This window comes from Patagioenas fasciata, chromosome 3, assembly GCF_037038585.1.
Source record: "Patagioenas fasciata isolate bPatFas1 chromosome 3, bPatFas1.hap1, whole genome shotgun sequence".
Taxonomy (NCBI): Eukaryota; Metazoa; Chordata; class Aves; order Columbiformes; family Columbidae; genus Patagioenas; species Patagioenas fasciata.
This window is the reverse complement of record NC_092522.1, coordinates 61,479,677-61,500,292: the sequence shown is the minus strand read 5'-3', so window position 1 is coordinate 61,500,292 and position 20,616 is coordinate 61,479,677. Positions and strand designations below refer to the sequence as shown.

The 20,616-nt window shown below is 39.1% G+C and overlaps 1 protein-coding gene across 6 annotated transcripts in view; it reads right to left on the bottom strand.

Annotated features, from left to right (window-relative positions):
• Positions 1–20,616, bottom strand: part of ARID1B (AT-rich interaction domain 1B) — a 327,634-nt gene that overhangs the window by 124,540 nt on the left and 182,478 nt on the right. For 3 of the 6 annotated variants that reach the window (XM_065835870.2, XM_065835865.2, XM_065835868.2), the window contains exon 5: positions 20,105–20,146. The exons of the other annotated variants lie outside the window; for them this stretch is intronic. In XM_065835870.2, the coding sequence (XP_065691942.2) occupies positions 20,105–20,146 (42 nt within the window). The remainder of the gene's footprint in view (positions 1–20,104; positions 20,147–20,616) is intronic. 6 annotated transcript variants of the gene reach the window in all.

Below are 20,616 nucleotides of genomic sequence, written 5' to 3'. Positions count from 1 at the left end.
TGCTCTGCTTTTGTTCTTCCTTTTTATCTCTCACCAACATCCAGCTTAATGAACTTAACAACTTCTCTGTGAAGAAGCAGGCTACGATCAAATCCAATGTTGCAGAAGTATGCAAGTCCATTTTTCAATGGATATATCTGGGAAAAACAAAAACTGTAGGATTTGGCAGCCTGTGATAGAAAGCCTTCCCAGGAACTGGTGAGGTATTTTGAGGTGCAAAGCAGCCTTGTTCATTTGCTTTATCTACAGGGACCAAGGGTTTTTACAGCCCAATTCCAACAGGGAACTGGGGCAGGTTAGGGCTGTTCGACCTGTCTAACTCACCACTTAGCTGCTTTTACAGAAAAATCATGATAAGAGAATGTAAACTTGCACCCAGATGCTCAAACTCAAACTGGATTCATGTTTTAAACCATGATCTGCGGTTGTCTGGACTACTGCAGTATTCTTTCACCTGTTATAAGGTGGGTAGTTTCTGGTAACTATTACAGTTAGGGGTAGTTAACACCTTCTGCAATAATATCTGTCAAAGGGCCTCTTGGTAAGCATCTAATCTAAAGAATCCAGAGATGATCGTTAAAATCACACAACTCAAATTCTACAACATTACGTTATACCATGACCAATCTCAGCTCATCCAAGGAAGCAAATATAAAGTAGGTTCATCACACAGAATCATCAAAATCTTAGCCTAAGTTTTGCATATTATTTACTTGATGGCACATTCAGGCACATACTGTAGTTCTTATTTTTGAGATAAAAGGATAATTCATCTAGTAACAACATCCAAAATCATGTGCAAATAAGAAATTTCCACAGAGAATACGAAGGGCTCTACAAATAGTAGCTGTTAAGACAAGGTCCCAGAACCTCAGGCAGAAGAAGATGCTATACAAAGCCCTCCACCAACATCTGGAACGAAAAAGAACTTAAAAAGAAATTTCCAAATCTACATTTTTTGGAACAACTGAATTTCAGAAACAACATTTCCTTTCATCCACGACCATGATTCTGTAAGCAACAAATGGATCGAGTTCCACCAAGATTTCCTAGAGACGCAATATATTAATGCCTTCAAGCTGCATGCAAATTTCTATCCAGCAAGGGAATTTCTGTGTCAGGGTTTAGAAAGTGCAAATGTGTCATGCTGCAGCTGCCTTGCATGTTATGAAACATGTTCTCATACTCTTGGACAATGCCTGTCGGCCAAACTAGAAGAACAGAGAGACATAAACTATACATCATAGTCAAGAAAACAGTGGGGGGGGGGGGGAGAGGGGGCGATGCGAGTGTATCAACAACTTCAGTTCTATAGCAATGATGGAGAATTCTGTGTATCTGTCTTTACTTCTCCAAACATCACCCTGCTGGTAGTGGACATGACTATGGTGTCTGAATGCAAAAGAACAGTCTGCAGAAAAGGAACTCAACATCAATCAAAGAAATGATGGGAAGATGTAATCTCTGAAGTAAGTGGTCAGTAGGGAGCCACAACCTACTACTCAAATGAGAACTTAAAAGACTACTGAAAGTGTGTTGATGTGCAAAGTTTAGTCACACAGCAATTCTCTCCTGGATGCAAACTCTTCATGTCCTCACCAAGGACAGTTCTAGAGAAACAGACACCAACACAGTTGACTCCTTCACAACTGCACTGGTTCTCGTTTAACAAGTTAGGCAGCAGTATCCCTTTATCACTGAACTTTTACCATCATTGTAGTACCATAATTTATTTGTAAGTCATGTTTGCATTTGCTTTGTAGAATGTGACAAATGTTAAAATACTGACATTTTTATTAAAATACTTTTCTTTTATTCCAGCATCTTACAGCCCTAACACTTATTTATCTTTTTCAAGAACGCTGCAATAGTGTAATAATTATGACCTATGTTCAATTCACTTGACAACTAATGAGCCTTCTGTAACCCAAGTAAAAATCCCATAAGCTTTGATAAATTGCATAGATGTAACATCGTAGCAACACTCAGTCACTGCTTTTCCTGAGCGAAACAGAAGCACCAAGACAAAGCTGGGAGGATAAATGTCTTCCCTAGAACGTTGTTTACCAAATGGGAATTAAACAAATGTTCTTCTTCCTTCTTTTTTGGAGGGGGGGTGTGGGGAGGCAGAACAGGGAAAATATGCGCTATGTTCCAGTCCCAAAATCCTCAAATCTGAGAGGAGGGTTAGAAACTATGGGAACCTCTTTTAATTAAAAAGACTTCCTATGCTAGCTGGATTATACCATTAGTGGGAACAACGGCTCATTTTTTCCATGGATCTTTCAGCACAACCACACCTATAACACGGGGATACAAGTGTCTCCAAAGTAACACCATTTTCCATCCAAGAGAAAATACAGCTGTTTTGAGATCTTATTTGAGAACATAATCCTCTGCATTTTAGTTACTGTTTGGAAGACTGTAAGAAAAACATACATGGTCTCAAATATAGGATTAGAGTTCCCTTTATTGCAAGAAAGACTCTAAATACAGGGAAAGCAATCAGTTCTACACATAGATGTTCTCATTTTCCTTCTGTATGTGCATGAATGAAAGCAGGTACTTACAGTTAATGTCTTAGTATACATACGCTATCAAGGAAATGATGCAATCTTTGGTTACCTAGGACTTTCAAAATCCACATTATTAAATAACTTACATCGTCTTACATACAGGTTAGCAAATTTTACATTGTTTTCTTCTATACACAATGTTAAAGAAATGAGATGAATCAATAAAGTAACTGAATTCAGAGAATGGTCACAAGAGTGTTCTCTCTAAATTGAATTATTAAAACAGCTTATGACTCCCTGAAAATATTGCAAAACCTGGATAATGTCCAAATAGTATTTTGGAATTAGACACCTGCTCATCACACCAGCTACCTTACAATTCCCTTGCAGACTGGTTCAAGGAATTAACAAGTTGTTTATAGGGTTTTTTGTTTTGTTGGTTGTTTTCTTTTTGGTCAGGGATGATGATATAAAACTAGAGAACAAAAATGCTAACATAGATCCCCTTTAAAACAGTTTCTGTTTTAAAATATTGCCTTCTTTCTGATTTGCAAGTTTGTATGTATGTGAGAATAGAAAGCATTTGTAATCCCTTTAATAATTCCTTGATGGCAATTTACTAGGGAAACATAAATATTATTATAGAGTAAAGCATTTTGAAATCCAGAAACACTACGTTCTGATTTTGAATATACTAGCAAACTATCTTTCCAAATTAATTTTAAAAACTTTCTTTCCATTGTTGCACAGTAACTGGAAAATGGGAGTTTTTCTCCTTTGCTCAGCTATGGGAGGTGCCAACTTTGGGAGGGAGACATGCAGCAGAAGCTTGTGCAGCCCTTCTGAAACTCTGAAGACTGGCACCTGCAAGACTTCTCCTAAATTTGTCTTCTCCTAAATAGCTCTTTCCTACAGCTTAGCGCTGACACATAAGCAACAAGTAGAGCTGTGGGCAATCTACAGGCACAATATCAGGTTTATTTTATTTTTGCTGAAGAATTTAATATTACCGGTATCCATACGGTTGGTAGGTACAAAACAGACACAAGGTACAGGAAAGTCTTTGATTTTGTTACTTCCAACTGAGCACGTATTGCTCTACAGATACACAGCCTGAACATAAGGCTTTCACAAGATCTTCTCAATGCAAACATGAAAATTCAGAGTGTATGCATAAAGAAATCTGAAAATTGTCAGAAAACCAACTTAGCTTTTCCACCTTTCCTAGAACAAACTGTAGTATACAGTGGGGAGCTGTAACTTTGAAATACTAACACATAACATTGCGTTCGAACTGTACTTCCTGTTATTTGGAGGTGTCTCTTGCTTTTGTTTCCTTGTTTCCTTTTTTTTTAAAAAAAAAAAAAAAAAAAAATGGCAAGAGGACAAAACCAATTACAGAAATAGGGCAACCTGCTCTTAAACTCATTAGCCTTGATGTCAAAATGATTGTATTCACTTTCACTGCACATCTTTCCACAAAAGCAAATCCACTCTCTTCCAGACCAAGTGTCACACACAAGTGTACATATGCAAATATGTACACTTCAGTCTACCGAGTGATGTTCGACCAATTTACATAGCTGAGCGGCTCACTCAGACTTTCTGTGCTTTGAGGTTATGTGTCCCAGAACATACTCAGCTTGTTGGCATTTGGAAAATTAAATTTAGAGAAACGTATTACTTCACAGTTCCTTCCTCCAAGTTACTAAAATATTTAGGCGTAAGATATTCTATATCTAGATAAAGGGATAAATCAAAGACCAAGATGATGAACTTCCACTCAACAGCAGCCCTTCTCTGCACCTTTCATCTCCTTATCAAAACAGAGATGAGCCTGGAGGGAAGTGAGCCCCGGAGTGAGATGGTCTGAGTCTGCTGAAGTATGCCAGGAGACCATGCTACAATGATTGCATGTATTTGAGTGTAGCAAAAACCATCTTTCACTCCAAAATTAGAACATCCTGAACTCAAATATCTTTGTAGAGCAAAATTGGAAGTGCAAGACTAAAATAAGAGGAGACAATTTTAACCAGGAGAAAAAAAGGAAGCTAACTCTTCTCCCCTGCTGAAGCACAGCAATTGCCTGCACCTGACCAAAAGCCGATTTCAGATTTTGCACACTGTTGTCCCCAGTTCTGGGGAGACTTAGGGCTTCACATAACAGCGCATTTGAAAAATACCTCCAGTTGAGGGCTGTTGACATATTTAAGGTTAATCAGGAGTAAAGTGCCCCGTGTGGCACCCTGGCCTCGAAAGAGTTGTGGTACCCAGCCCCAAGAGTGCTAGGTGTGCTCAGAGCAGCCAGCGCTCCCCCCCAGGGGTAAGGCTGATGCTGCAGTTTATCACATAATAATTTGTATTCTGATGGTGTAAAGTTAAAGCACCTGGTATCCCAGCAAACACCACAAAGCGTCAGGCATCCTAGGCACGATTGTTTTGTATGCGTGTGCACATTTGGGATTTTAAATTCATATTTTATCAGATTTAGCAGAAGGATGGCCTTTGCCAGAACACGATGGAAGGGTATGTATGGAATGCAATCTCCAAATTACACTGTCTGTCATAGTTTAGAGTATAATTACTTTACCTCACAGTAAAATATCATAAACTCATCTCCAAATCTTAGTGAGCAATGCTCTTTGGTAAAATACATAGTTACAGTAAAGATCAACAAGAACAAACTGTGGCAATACCTGCAGCAGAAAAAAAAAAAAAAAAGAACAGGTGATGCCATATAAACTGTTGTTTATAATTATTTGTAATTATTTCACAATATAATCTAATATTGTAGGAATTCCTGCAAAAAAAGATTGTATTACGTACTTTTGAAACATTTCTCTTCTGGATGGAAGATTCCATTTTGCCTGGCAGTGAGCGAAAGGAAACCTTCTTTGGCCTCACTTACTGGGCTCTAGTGATGAGAGATTAAAAAACCGAAACCACTTTTTCCCCAATTCCCTAAATTTTAAGGCAAAATAAACAGGGTTTAACTCTTAAACACAGAATTGACATAGTTCTCTTTTTCCCTTTTAACACAGGTTTTCTTTGTTTAACTAAGACAATTTATTTCAAATCTGATGAAGACACAGCTGTAGGACATTACCCACGCTCTGCTTCTCTCCAGTAACCCCAAAATGCTATAAGCATCATTCAAACAAACAAGGGCACACCCTAGGAAGGGTGTATTGTGGTGTCTATCTAGTCCTAGCTGCATCTCACCAATATCAGAGTGGGGGCTGCCCCACGCTGCCTTCCTCACTCGTCACAGAGCACCAACTTGCTTCTCTGCAGAGTCCCATCGAAGACGATTTTCAGCTCAACTCTCACTTGCTGTGAGAAAAAAAGGTAGCTGAAATGAACCCTGAGAGCCCACCAGTTGCTTCAAGTAATGCTGACTCCCTGATAAGGCTAATGGAAGAGCTGTGGAATATGGCATTTACAAATCAAACACTTCTGCACATCTCAACCAGCAACTGGACCTATGCCATAACATGCACGTGTGTACACATATACCTGATGATAACATGATCCATACTATGCATTCCTATATTTCAACTTGAAAACTGTGACTGTCATTTTGGCACAAAAATGAAACTCATGAAATTAAGTTTCCAGAAGGTGCTGGGGCATCGAGCATGGGTAGCGGTTTCCTGCAGAGAGGAGCACTGCAGTCACAGTGAGCTTTTCTGCTGTCTGCCCCAAACACTCCTGCCCCGAACACAATAAGTCTAAAAGAAGGGACATTAATGCCACCTGCCATGACACTTGCCCAGTGGCCTGAAATGCCTGATCAGATGTTGTGGAAAAGCCTTTTCTGGCTGCCATTTACAGGCATCACGAATTCTGCTGGCCTGCAATCCAGTCGCCACCAACTCCCAGTCAAGTCTGTAAATACTTCTTGTGATGAACGCAGACTAAGAGACTGGAATTCAGGATTTGAAAAGGGTATATTACAAGTTACACTGGAAAATATGGAGAAGGTAAAATATAGCCTAAGCTCTACAACTGCAGTTACTTTGCTGTAAACCATTCTGAAGAAAAAAAGCAACCGTTAGTTGTTTTTTTGTTTTGTTTTGTTTTTTAAAATACAGATTTGGGATGAGATGGCATTAGAATCACGAGTGTATCTTAATAATCAAGAAAAATATACTCTCTGTAAGAGAAAATCTGTACACTAGAACACATCAGCGGGTGACCATGTGCAACTCCAAGCCTTCAAACCATGGGGGGCCCCATTGGCACCTGACTGACAGGAGCAAAGGGACAGCGCTTAGAGGTGAGCAGAAAATCCAGAGAAACTCTGCAAGCATATAGGAGGATTTAGCGCACAGGTATGGTATGAACCAACTTATGAAAAAATTACAAGATCTCCAATTATCCCCGGTTTCAAGCCACGCAAAAATCCTGCCAAAAAAAAAGGAGAAAAAAACTAAGTATAGATATGTAAGGAATAAAATTATACATATATATTTAAATATACTTCTCTCTGTATATACATTTTATATTTCTCTCTGGGTGTGCGTATAAAAATACAGTTTTGAGTATTTTAATAGAAGCGAGCACAAATTGATTTAAATTAATCTCTGAACATACTGGAGAGCCAGCACACTAATTAACTGTGTTATTTATTAATTATTATAGCCATACCAACTGTCCTTTCTCTTCATCTGTCCAATAAAAACAATTCATCTCTAATTCACTACAGCTGCAGAAACTTTTATGGAATGTTACATAAGGTAATAAAATAGCTCCAGTTTTAGGTCTGCAGGATCCAGTTCTGGCCTTCGATGAATCGTGTCAGATTATAATCTCCAGTGAAGAATTTGATGTTATTTCAACAATCCAATACTTCACTGGCACATGTGAGCACACTAAAAGATTTTTTTTTAATTACACAGCAATATAGTCTGAATAGGAGATTGGTCACTGAACAAGCTAAATCTGCATGAAGGAGAAAAGACTGAAAGCACAGGGAGGGAGTGGATGTAGCGAGCAGGATCAGAAAAACGAAAATAGAACTGAAAACTGAGGAAGGATCATAGAAATGTACCTTAGTTGAAAAGGTTTCTTGCAGTATCTGCTGGTGGTTTCTTTTAATCTGTGCAAGTAGTTCCCTCTATTATTCTATTGCAGTCAATAACTTGTGTGGGCATAAAATAGAGAATTTCTAATGGTTTAGATCAAAACAGGATATAAGCCACAGCTGAAATGTATTTCCATGTGCTAAATTCAGCAATGATAATTGTAATCCAATTGCTTATATAGCATACTTTGACAATTGAGGTGGTAAGCACGGGGAATGTGGAGCAAAAAGGAAGGCAGAAATACGTTTATTCAGATTACTGCTTACTGAATTTACCTTTGTTGTGCTAGTACATTGTTAAACCTTTTTCTGTGTGTTTCTCAAGAAGATACACATTTTCAAGACGGTTAGTCATAACAAGTTCTTTATTTTGTTTTTGCTTTTAAATGCCTGTAATTTGCACAACCTGACACCTGCTGATTTCATGCCCTGCCGTTTCCCGTCAAAGCCCCTTCTCGGCTCTCCACACAAGGAAATCTCATTTATCAAAATTCTGTTAGCGTAAGGGGAAGGGCTATGCTGAGCCAAGCCGTGGCCTTCATTAAACATGCAGAACATAAACTGCTGACACTAAGCACAGTCAACTTGCAGCACAGCAGAGGAGGGAGGAAAGAGGAAAAAAAAAAATAGGAACAAAAAAAAAAGAGCAATGAGACAGAAGGAGTGGTGCGATGGTGAGACGGGAATAAAAGCCACGGTTTTGCAAAGCGCTTAAGTCATACTGGAGTCAGTGAGATTTAATCACAGACCTGAAGTTAAGCATGAGCTTAACTTTGCTAAACAGAAATAGATCACTGAATTATGAATGGAACAATCTATTTCTGTTCCCTGGAACACGCACACTTTGTTCTCCAGACCATTCCCTCGGGGAATGAAAAAGGTGAGGGGGGAAAATGATAATTAAATTGGAGAAAACAATCCCTTCTTCAACTCAAAATATTGGTCTGGATAAAGGAACCATACGTTATGTTTAACATAACAAGATTTTAAAAGGTTGGTATCCATCATTTAGATCTCAGAAGAGGGAAAAGAGCAATTGCCATTATGGTCACTAATTTCAACAGGGTACCAAAGACAGGTGCTCTGAATAGGGAGAAAAAAAATAAATCAGAAGCAGCAAGCATGGAAACAGAACCACACTGAAAATCAACATTAGGGCTGAGGGAGAACAAACTGGCTTCTAAAATTTTCACTTCACAGTTACTGTTCTTTATATTTTTCCCCTTTAATTCTCAAAGATAGCTGTGTAATGCTGCCTACAATAGAAACTTGAATTTAATAGGCACGAAGCAGAAGGTGTGTAACATATTCCTCTGATCACAAGGAACAAGCACTTAGCTGTAAGAGAGATCCACAATGAGTCACTGCAGGGAGGAATCAAATGCATCACAGGTACATGCAAGCCTCTTTTATTATTATTGTACCAACTGAAAACACATTATAACTTACAGCCTTGGGAAAAAAAATCAATTTTAAACCTCCAAGTCCAACAAAAATATATAATATCCCAACCATATATGCCTGCATCTATACAGTTTGAGCAGAAGCTAAGGCAGATGCAAGGGCAGGGTGGGAGGGAGAAGTCAGCATTTCCTCTGAAAGCTTTTTTGTGTGTGGCTTTTTTTTCTTAATAAATAAGCTAAGATAATCATTGCAAGTTGAAACTGTCTCAGTATCAAAACATATTATTTTCCATCAAGTTTCAAACAGCAGCTAAAAGCTATTTCAATATTAATTACCTGAAAAATAATATAATATTAACATTTTCTGATTCTTTGACACCTTCTAAAATAGTTCTTCAAAGCTAACTTAGAATTAAAAGTACCATAAAATTAATGGCTGGATGCTGCTACCCTTTCCCACACTGAATATCTTTTTATTCCAGAAAGAAATAATTTGGCTCTGATCAACTAACTCTTAATACTAATTTTTCGTTCATCTTCCAGGGTTCTGGGTTCATGCAACCTAGATGGAAGAGAACAGAAAGCAGACACACACTTGTGGCGGTGGGGCATGTACATCAATCATTCCCCATAAGTAATTTCTGAGGATTTTTTTTTAAACAAATGTTGTACCCATTTAACAGAAATCAATAGTTGCTTTCATAGTGAAAAAGCTCTAATGTTATTGTTTTTCTTAACATCACCTATAACATAGAACGGGATGGCCCAATTCTTCCATCTTTTCTTTGGACTTGTAAACAGTGCAGTATTTTCAGTGTTTTTAGCTTTATTCTGGTCAACAAGGCACTGTATCCTGCCATATAAAGCTGCATGCACACCACATGGCACCATTCAACAGTACATCTAGGTCAGCTTGCATTTTTAATGGGCTCCATTAGCCTTCTCTTGCTCACTGTATCAAGTTCAAATTTCTCTTTCTCATTTTCAAACCTCTGTACAACTAAGCGAGGCAACACACAGGACCTCAAGAGTGTCCTCATCATGTTCAACATTTGTTCTACCATAGACACGTGTTCTAATCCTAATTAATTTCATGCCATTTCCGAGTCCAGCATCCCCAAATTTCTCCTTCAGGATCCTTTTCCACAACACTGCTGGTAAAAAGAGAGTTTATTTTAAAGAAAGAAAAAAAAAAAGAGAGACAGCTTTAGCTAAAATAATTCCTTCCCTCAGTACTGTGTGGGGATGCTTAACAACTTTGACCTTGGCAGCATTCTGCACACACCACAGATGAAAACTACAAGTTAATAAGCATATAAACAGCCATACCTACATTACTGTAAAGCTTTTGCATGCAATCATACGTGTTATAATGATATTTAGTTACTTAGACAAAACAAAAGCCAGTTCCACATGATTCACTTCATTGCTTTCTTTCATAAACAGCAGTTAACACATTTCTCAAAAATACATTTATTAATTTTTAAATTAGTATGTATTCTAACTGCTCTTCCCACAAGTGCTTCTGAGGTGTACATCCCTCCATCCACTGGAGCACAGCCCTTGCACAGGGACTGAAGTTGTAAACCCTCTCTAGATATACATTACATTTACGAGGTGATCGTACATCAGTTCTGACACAAGGAATAACACCGTGAGGAAGTTTCACAGGAGGCTCAGGGAGATTTAAACAGATCTTGATAAAGGGAGGTAGAGGGGGGGAGGAATCAGCTGGTGGAATGAAAACAGCCACATTAAACTGAACAGTACGAATGATGCTTATTTTGCTTCAGATTAAATTGTTAAGGCAAGTTTCACTAAAAAGACTGTAAATCTATGCTTTCTATTTCAGGTAGTAGGAAGGATTCAGTAGTAAAATCATAGAACACACAGAATGATTGCTGCATTAGAAATATATCATAATAGTTTACATGTGTATAATATTAAACAATTTAAAGCATTGCAGCCGTATAAAAGTCATGCCAAAACCATTTGTAATCTTGATCTTCCTACGTAAGAAAATATTAAGTCCCTGCATAATTAACTGTTCACCAAGAAAATCGAACAAATGACCTTGAAAAACAAGATTTCCCAGTGTCATTCTAATCCAATAAAATTATCCATCAAAATCCCAACTCACTAGAAAACACTGTCTCACAAGAAGAAATTCTTAAAAAATGAACAACGCAGTAATTGAAACTTCAAAGTTACAAAATGATGTTTTATGTAAAGAAATGTACATTCAGTAAAAAGCTCAAGATTCTGCATTATTGTCAATGCTTTCTTCCTCTTTGAAATCTGCAACATGTCAACAGCCCTTTTTCCAGCAAAGCACAGCTCCGAAGCATGATACACACCTGACCTTGTCTCAGGAAAAAACAAGAGGAAATGAAAACCTAAATCACATCTGTCTACCCAACAACTTTCTCACGATCCTCTCTGCAATTCCTATTATTCAACCCTAGTATTACTTTTAACAAGCTGGCTTGACAATCAGGGGAAGCAGCCACATAGCAGAAATCTGAATCTTTTTTCTATACATGTATTTCATGCTACCAAAGAAAAAAAAGAGAGAGAGAGAGAATGATGTATATATAAAAGCAAGCGAAGAGTAGTTTAAGAAAAATAAATATTTGTGGTTTCTTTGTTGTTGTTTTTTAAATGGTGATGTGAATGGGAGCATGATTCCTGCAGCAAGGTGGGGTTGGTTGCTGGAGGGAGTACTTCTGGTCCCACCAGTTAAGCAAGCAGGTAGAATTTACAGCAGAAAAAGAAATCTGGTCTAACCTGCTTTCCTAATCAAGAACAAACAGCAAACTACTTGCAAATACTCTGTCCTGCCCCCTTCTCACTCCCAAACAAAGAGACCACCTGCCTCAACATTTTATTTAAAATGTGCAGGTATTTACAAGCAAACATTGTGTTCCCATTGTTAGATGACTCCTTAGTAAACCTGATACTCCCTCAAAGTTCAAACCAGCAGTATAAAGCAAAGGGGCCACAAAGAACCACAAAGGACCCACCATATCAGGCCAGCATCACCCCGGTTACATGTTACCAGGCGGCAGAGCGAGAGGGGACCCTGAGAGCATACCCGGCCAGACACGGGCAGACAGCTCAGGCACACCAGGCTCGGGCCACCGAAGGGAGCCCACCCATTATAAACGTGGAGAGTAGCAGAAGACAGAGAAAACAAATTCTCTTATTTTTTTTGTGATAACTTCTGTCATAGTGACTGGTGTGAAATAGTGGGTTCAGTCAAACCCTCAAGGTGATGCATGTTCCCATCATGAAAGCAGTACCACTTTGGAAAGTGCAAACCATACTACAGCCTGTCCCTTCAAAAAAGCAGCAAGGGGAAGTACAGACTAGTGCTGCTGCCACCACAAGAACTGGGGGGGCTCCAGGTTGCAGCAGTTAATTACAACAAAGTGGCAATGTAAATTGGCACAGAACTGCCCAAAAAGGGATACTTATCAATCAGAAAAGCAAAGCCAGTTGCCAAGCCTTCTTACTTACAGACATCACTCGAGCAAATACTAAACAGATGCCTTGAATCACATACGCATGTTCTGAAAACCGCACACTGATTTCTGTCCCCTGGTACTTTGGGAAAGGCGATGGGAGCTCTAAGCTTGCATCAAACCCCCAAGTGTGGCCCCATCCACGCCTTTACAACATCAATTGTGCCTTACTGGAGACGAAGGCTGTTCATCACGTCTATGTATGCCTGGAAGTAGAGGCGACGCGGAGGAAAGCCAGCAGCTTACATGTTTTTAGTACTACTCCCAGCTGGTCACAGGGCACTGGGCAAACCACAGGCCAGAGATGTTCAAGGGTGCTGAGAAGAACATGATGTTCACCAGCTGTGCTCACACCAGATTGCCACAGGGTGCTCCGCAGCTCTATAAAACAAATCTTACCACATGCCTATGCAGACTGCCCAAGTCTAACCCCGAAGCCATCAGTATTTATTCTGCAAGCATCATGAGATGCTTCAAACTGAAAAGGAGCATTAAACATGGATTTATCTCTAGTTTAGAGAAAGAAACAAAGGAATATCGAAGCAAGCCTGACATGCTGTACCCACACTGTGAAACTGCCACAGGAGACCAGCCCTTCCTGAAGCCTTGTCTTGTCTTTCCTGAGACTACAGGCCAGGAGCACAGGCTACAGGGCACAAGGAGGAAAGAACCAACTGTTACCGTGCCATTTACACAGTGTGTCTTGGCATTTTCACATCTGGGCATTCTCAGCCAATGTATGATTATTTTTCCTGTTCTACGTACCATTTCATTTTTTTTTCTTCAAGATCGTGCTGCAATTGTCCAGATCTACCTCCACTGCACAAAAAGTCACTAGGACCTCTAAGAAGTGTTCACTTTCCATACTCCCAGAGAGCTTTAAAATCCTCTCTACATCAGAAGTAGCAGTGAGCTGTGAGGAGTGGGGCGCCACAGCAAGCAAGTGCTGTTTGAAATAGATTTTGATGAGGTCCCACATTCGTGTTCTGATTTCACCCTCTATACTGTTAGATACGCTCCTCTGCAGCCCCCAGCACTCGGGACAAACTTGGACCAAAGTCAGGACTATACAATGGATGGAGAGGAGTTCAGGGCTTTAAATACATTGGTGCATCTCTTAATTTCTATAAAACTAATAGGGAAAACTAACAAACAAACCACAGAGATCTTCACTGAGACTGAACTTACCAAACATCAGAACTATGGATTATGTAAGTGAAATTTCTATAACATCACAAATGCTCCGTTTTGCATGTTCCTGGATTGTCCTGAATAACATAGCGGTGATATGGATAGGTCCAGGTAGAAATACGTTGCTGCTACTTCCTTAGTCATAACTATTTCAAAACACTTTGACACATCTTTAAGGGGTCCCTAAGAATATTAAAAAAGCACCTTGTTCCCTGCTATAATGCCGCTCCCTGCTCTTAGAAAACACTCAGCACAGAGGGAGCTCAGACGACTTCAGCAATCCTAAAACACAGCAGCTTTAAAAATGACTCAAAGCAAGCTGGAAAATCCTTTTAGTTATCTGAACACCTCAGGTAAAACAACTCCACACAGAACACAACAAAACCAAAAAAAAAACCACGGGGAAATGTGTAATCCTAACTCTGTTCTGAGTAGCAAAACAGAGGTTACTGGAGGCTAATATGAATATCTATTTTTTCTAAGCTGAAACAAATCCAAAAACTTATTTACTACCCCCAGAATCCTACCTAAGTCAACAGTGCACAGACAGATGTAAATTATGACTCATTTCTTTGTATCTTCCCATATACTAAGCACACACACAGACACTCCAAGTGTCAACATATCAAGACAGAGATAATTCAGACTCTTGAAAACATCCTCTTCTGAAAAGGATTAATTGGTTTTAAAACAATTAAATTTGGCTTTGAAGATGTAACTTTTATTAGCAACCACCAGATGGCAGAAGCAGAGGCTGCTTAGAGTCTTCAACAAAAGAAAGCTGTCTTAAACAAGGCGTGCATTAAAAGAAAACAATTTTGAATGCCTACTTTTTCTTTAGTGTCTTCTCTTCTCCTTCTTTCCCAGAAGTATTATTTTGTTGCAATCAAGCTAATACAAATTTTAAAATAAATAAACAAATAATAATAAAAAAATATCTTGAGAACAAGTTTTCTTGATCTTCTCAAATGGCATCTCTACTCCATCTTGTAGCTCAAGGCTTCTGTGTTAAGGATACCACTAGAACAACAGTTTCTTTCCAGATTTGCAGAGTCATAACTCGCAGTCAGCCACCCTGGTGTCCTGTGCTTCAAACCAGGAAGCTGACACGTAGCTACAGCGTGTAGTTGAATTTCCCCTCAGGATCTGATCTTCTGGTATCTGGAACCGTGCAAATACGTGGGCTACAGAAGATGCACCGTGATGTGCTGAGGGTTGCAATAAAGCAGCATTTGCAAGGTGAAGAAATAAACAAACAACAACAACAAACAAAAAATCCTCTTAATAAACTCAAGTAAAAGTAGCATGACTGAGAGGAAAAAAGGTATTTTAGTCCTAAGCACGCTTGATTTTTAAACCCATGTATCCTGTATCAGAGAAAAAGCATTAAAAAATGCATCTCAGCAGCACACACTTAAAAAAAAGACTTAGGAACAGAGTCTCTCAATAACTCCCAGAGTTAATAAATTATGGAGTTGAGGTCATCACTTTATGCTGTGTCACAGAACAAAAATACAGCCAGTTCCATGAACAATGCTGAAATGAAAGCTCCACCACGCAGACTCAGCCCCATCAGAAATGCCACCCTTGCTGCACTTCTTTAATAGAGCTGTGTCTCCATTATGCTGATGTCTCGATCAAAGAGAAAAGCTTTTCTCCTGTATTTGTCTTCTGCAAAGGAAATATAAAATCACTCCTACACTGAACACATCCATTGGGAATCAGATTCTCTTTCCTCAACCCCAGCAGTACAGTCCCAGAAACAAACAGGTGAAGCTCGCTCCTACTTCAAGACAGCCTGAGATGCAGTGGCGTAGTTAATTCTGCCTCTGTACATTAGCAAATACGCTGCTTGCAAAATATGAAACGCTTTCTTCCCTGCCCCATTTTTAAATGACACCTGCAAATCACTAATCCAGTTGCCATTTATTTCCATATGTCAAATTACAATCTTAACTTGTGCAAAGCAACATAATAGTAATGATTAAGCCAATTACATCACAACACAGCTTAAAACGGCACACAATGGAAGGATTAAAGCTCACTACCAAATAAGAGAGTCCTGTTCTCGGTGGAGCTCCCCCACTGTGGGAACATAAGTGTCTCTTTTCCTGTTGCACAAAGTTGTGAGCCTTCTGACATGTAGCTGCTGGACTGCCATTAACAAACTTATTTATATTAATGCTGCCCTAAGCCGGAATCACGGCAGCTCGGCATTAGCTGCGGTAGGCGGCTCGGCGGCCATCCCTGCGCACAGGGCTGAAGGCACTTGGCACGTCCGCAGGCAGGTTGAGACACGTGGCCGAGGTGATCTCACCCTGCTTAGGCTGAGCCCAGCCTCTTCCAGCCTGCGATATTTGGGTCAGGGAGGTGCTGACAGTAAAAGCCTTTGGGAAAGGGAGGGAAAGGAGAGGAGAGTAAAAGGAGCACAAATACTCAAAAAGTTAAGCAGCTCCTCTAGATAGGGCCAGACACCATTTGTAACATGTCTGGAATATGTGCTACTGCGTTCGACACCATAATTCCAACTGATGTCAAATATGCGGCTCCTGCAACAATAAAATGTGGGTTAAATCTTTATATAATAATCAACCTTTCAGACTAAGATTTTCAATTTGACCTCAAGGATTAAAATGTTCTAATGGAAACTGAGCATCTGAATCTCTTATGAGGATTTAAAAAAACTCAGGCACTGTTATTTTTATTTGTTCATTGCTTTATAGTATTGAAATCAGCATCACTCAGAATGGTTAAACCTTTTAACCTTTTATTTCAGCTCTGCACACCTTATTCTTTTTTTTTTCTCTCTCTTTTTTCACATCTTTGAATCCCTCTTGATTTTCTCTACCATCTGGGAACACTGATCCCATCTGCTAAAATGTATCTTCCTATTCCAGCTAAAATGAACTTAGAATAAATTGGTACTGATAGTATTTTACACATCATTATTAGGCTTCAATAAGATTAACGGGACTGAAGGAACTTCCAACTTCTAAATGCATTTCTGTGTGTTGACTGCAGACTTGGGCAGATACCGCTCTATCAATTCACTCTTAGATTCTATGTTAGTTTCTTGGCCACTACGGTTTTGAGGAAACTTAGTTATTAGATGTATAAGTTTGTCCTCAGCAGAATTTGAAGGAACCAAGCATAAGTGGTGTTGAGTCTGTCCCAGATCATCTGTCAACTGTTCTGATTCGCAAGGTGCTCATTTCCCCGACATCTCTCCATACACAACCACACACATATCACAACCCTTCTGAATATTGAAACAGAAGGATCAGTGGAAAGCCAGATATTTTGGTTTTCTCTTTTCTTTAAGAAACAAACGTGAACACAAACACACAGAGAGATGCATGTGTAAATCAAACTGAACACTATGTGTACCATCTTCAAAAAAGCTGCTACAGCACACTAACAGCTTCCCCTTTCTCTAAAATTAGTTGCAAAGGAAGCTGAATGGTTTTGCTTCCTACAATTCAACCAAAGGAAGGGTTCAGACAGCCATGCTGTCAAATCTGGTGTCTTTATAATTATCAAAAAACAACTTTTACTTAAACTGAAAAACTGCTTACACTTTCATGGCCCATTAAGGAGTAGTGGTCTCACATATGCACAAAATGAAAAAAATGTTCATATTAAAAATACAATTTTTACTCCAATAAATGCTTTATATTTTACCTTTGTTTTGGAAAGACTCTCATTAAAAAGGTGATGTGGACAGAACATTTTGAAGAACTATTGCTAACGGTTTGCAATTTGCACCTGTTCTGTGCATACAGAGTAAAGATAAGATTTGGCACTTCAAAGTGCCTCTTCCCTGGGTATTTTGACAGTGTGAAACAATAGCTTTTGTTTTAATTTTCTTTTCTAAAATAAGAATTATTTTGTTGAAATCTATGTGCATATCTTGCATCAAAAGCATCCTGTAGCTGATTTCTACATGCGCTTATCATCAGCATCAAAGACTCAGCTATTCAAGGGGCAGATACATCAGCCAGGTTTTCACTTCACCGACAATAACTACAGTGAATCTGAACAATGTTCTGTCGTCTCATTCAGCACATTTTCCTGGGCAACAGCCCCATTTGCTACCAGTATGCATATTTACCCTGAGACTAAAACCACGCAGAATTTAAGACTAACAGATAACATTGTAAGCTCTTTCAGCAGTCTAGAAATACTAAAAACAAAACAAAACCAAATCCCACAGTGTTCTAGTATCCACTGGCAACACGACCTGCCACCAAGCCTTAGACTAAGGGGTGTCTAAGGACAGGTGGAATTGATACAGTCAAAAGAAGAGCACCCTCTGCAGCAAATAATGCTTCTGCTTGTGCATACAGAGGGGTCCTAGTACCTTTCAAGCTGAGGCATATGCCACACTCAAAACCATAGAGTCTCCAACAGACCTGGAGGAAAATTCAGGCTAAAAACTAGTATCAAGGAAAGCATTACATTGTGCAAACTCTAACCTTACATCCTCCTCAACTGTGCTATCTGGTATTTGCTGTACAAACATATTTTCTAATTTATAAAATTTTATATATTTTTTTTTTTATTTAAAAAATTGTGCTTGTGTGTATTCTCTGTGGGCATACCAGCTGAGTTGTTAATATAACAGAGACACTAACATTTATTTGTCATTGAGAAAGACAGTAGAGGAAGCATTTCTTAAGGTAGAGGAGGAAAGAAAGTGCTTTCACAGCATGCCTAAATAGACAGTTAAGATAAATTCCGAGATCAACAAATTTGGGATGATACATGTGCCTTTCTTCTTGGTGGATAAAAAGTACACGACAGTCCCAGACATACGTAGTTCACTATATAATGTAAAGCTACTATTTTAAGAAAGTAAAATGGTCTGTTGGTTCTGAAGCAGAATCTTACAGAAAAGTTGCTTGGAACTCTGGAGCATGCCATTAAGAGCTGGCAACAGCACCAATTTGGTTTTGTAAAACTGAAGCTTAGCAATAGCAAATTCTTAAAACTTTAGGTAAAAAAAGGAGTTTCAAAGCATGTCCATCAAGGTGATTCCAAGACTGAAAACCACCTTGCAAGTCCAGCCATGAAAAAAAAAAAAAAAGCAGCCTCCTCCACAGTGTTTTAGTTGTAAGAGTAACTTACTATAATAATCTTCAGTAGCATTTCTGTTTACCCCCCTAGTCTGAAAGATTATGGAGATGAGTTCACAAGAGCTGACCCTCCAGGTTTATTAAATATTCAATGAATATTCTGTATGCATGCTGGGTATTGAATAAAAACAACAACAACAAAAAAACCCAGAACAAACAAACAAACAAAAACACACCAAGAATACTGCACACTATCATATGTTAAATACTTCAAATAATACTGGAGTAGCTCCATCTGTTTTTTAATAATTTATTTAAATCACTTTATCACATATCAACACAAAAATGTACAATATGGACACAATGTAATTTCTGGCATCATTCATATTCTATGAATGTTTAGGTGCTTTTAAAGCTTTTTTTTTTTCCTCTCCTGTCGGTTAGTTTTGTTTATGGCATTCTGTACAAACTTGGATAACTTATTTCATCTTTTCTTGATTTCTTTTTTTTTTTTTACCTTGACAGTAATAACATTGCTATTTTCTCATCTGCAGTAGTATCACAGCATGTGGGCCTTCAGCAGCAGGAAACTCTTCACTGTCATGATTTAGCCTACTGTTCCTACAAGCTTCTGCTTTCCCTCCCCATCCACTCTCTTCCTGGCGAACTAGATATAGCCTACACACAATATGCCCTGCTTAGAATCATCTGCTATTAGTGCTCAATTAAAACTGTGGTCGCCACCATAATGCTCACCAGCCAAAGAAACTCACGCAATATTTGGATGCAGCCTATCCAAGCAACAGAGCAGATCTACACTGGTCTTTCCAACACGCATACTGCCTGCTATACATTGAGCTACAACTGAACACAGGGTGATGCAGCTGTTCAATGTACAACTTTCTGCTCAAGATGCACTGTGAAAAAGGACCATGAACAAAGGGGCTTACTCAACAGACTAGGAAGTGGATAACAACTACAATTTTTGAGCTGCAAATCAACGGAAAAAGAACAAATCTGGCACTCGGGCAACTCCAATCTTAAAAGTTACTACAAAGCTGACATCCCAATTTTCCACACGGGCTTCCGCAAGTAAAATTTTCTCACAGGTTTTATACCAAATAAACAGGATGGAGAGACTCTGCGTGTTGTTCTCAGATTGCCATAAATTAGGGAAAGTTTCTGAATCAGTGGATATAAGTCACAGGATCCTCAATTCTCAGGTTGAAAATTGTCATCTTCTGTGACATCACATCCAACAATTTAAGTTGATGGGACCTACAGAACAAAACTGCATCAAACTACACACCTTGTGTCCAAATGTAGCATCCTCGGAGGCCAAGACTTCAACCTGAAATCATAAGGAGAAAGACAATTTCAAATTTAGCCGCTACCAAGAACCTCTCTCTCCTGAGTACAGCACCACAGTCCAGGCAAAGAAGAGATCTGTATGGAGAGGGGCCGGGCTGGGTCAGCCCTCGGAAACCTACATACGACAGGACACGTGGAACCAACAGCTGACGACAGAAAACCTTGAGAGAGGAAACTCAGAAAGCATGCCTCACAACACAAACAACGTTTCTCATCCTAAGCGACGGAAAGATTATCTGTCAGTGTCCCAAATTTTACTGTACTTCAGCTGGAACACTGTTCTGCATATGGAGTCCTGGCTACACCAAAAAGCTGCCTGAGCACAAACAGAATTATCTACCATGATAACTCCCTGTAAAAAAAAGGCTGACAATATCTGAACTTTTTCCCTCCCATCATCTTCTAACCAGGCTGGGTGCTCCTGCACCAGCATCAAGTTGGAACAGCACT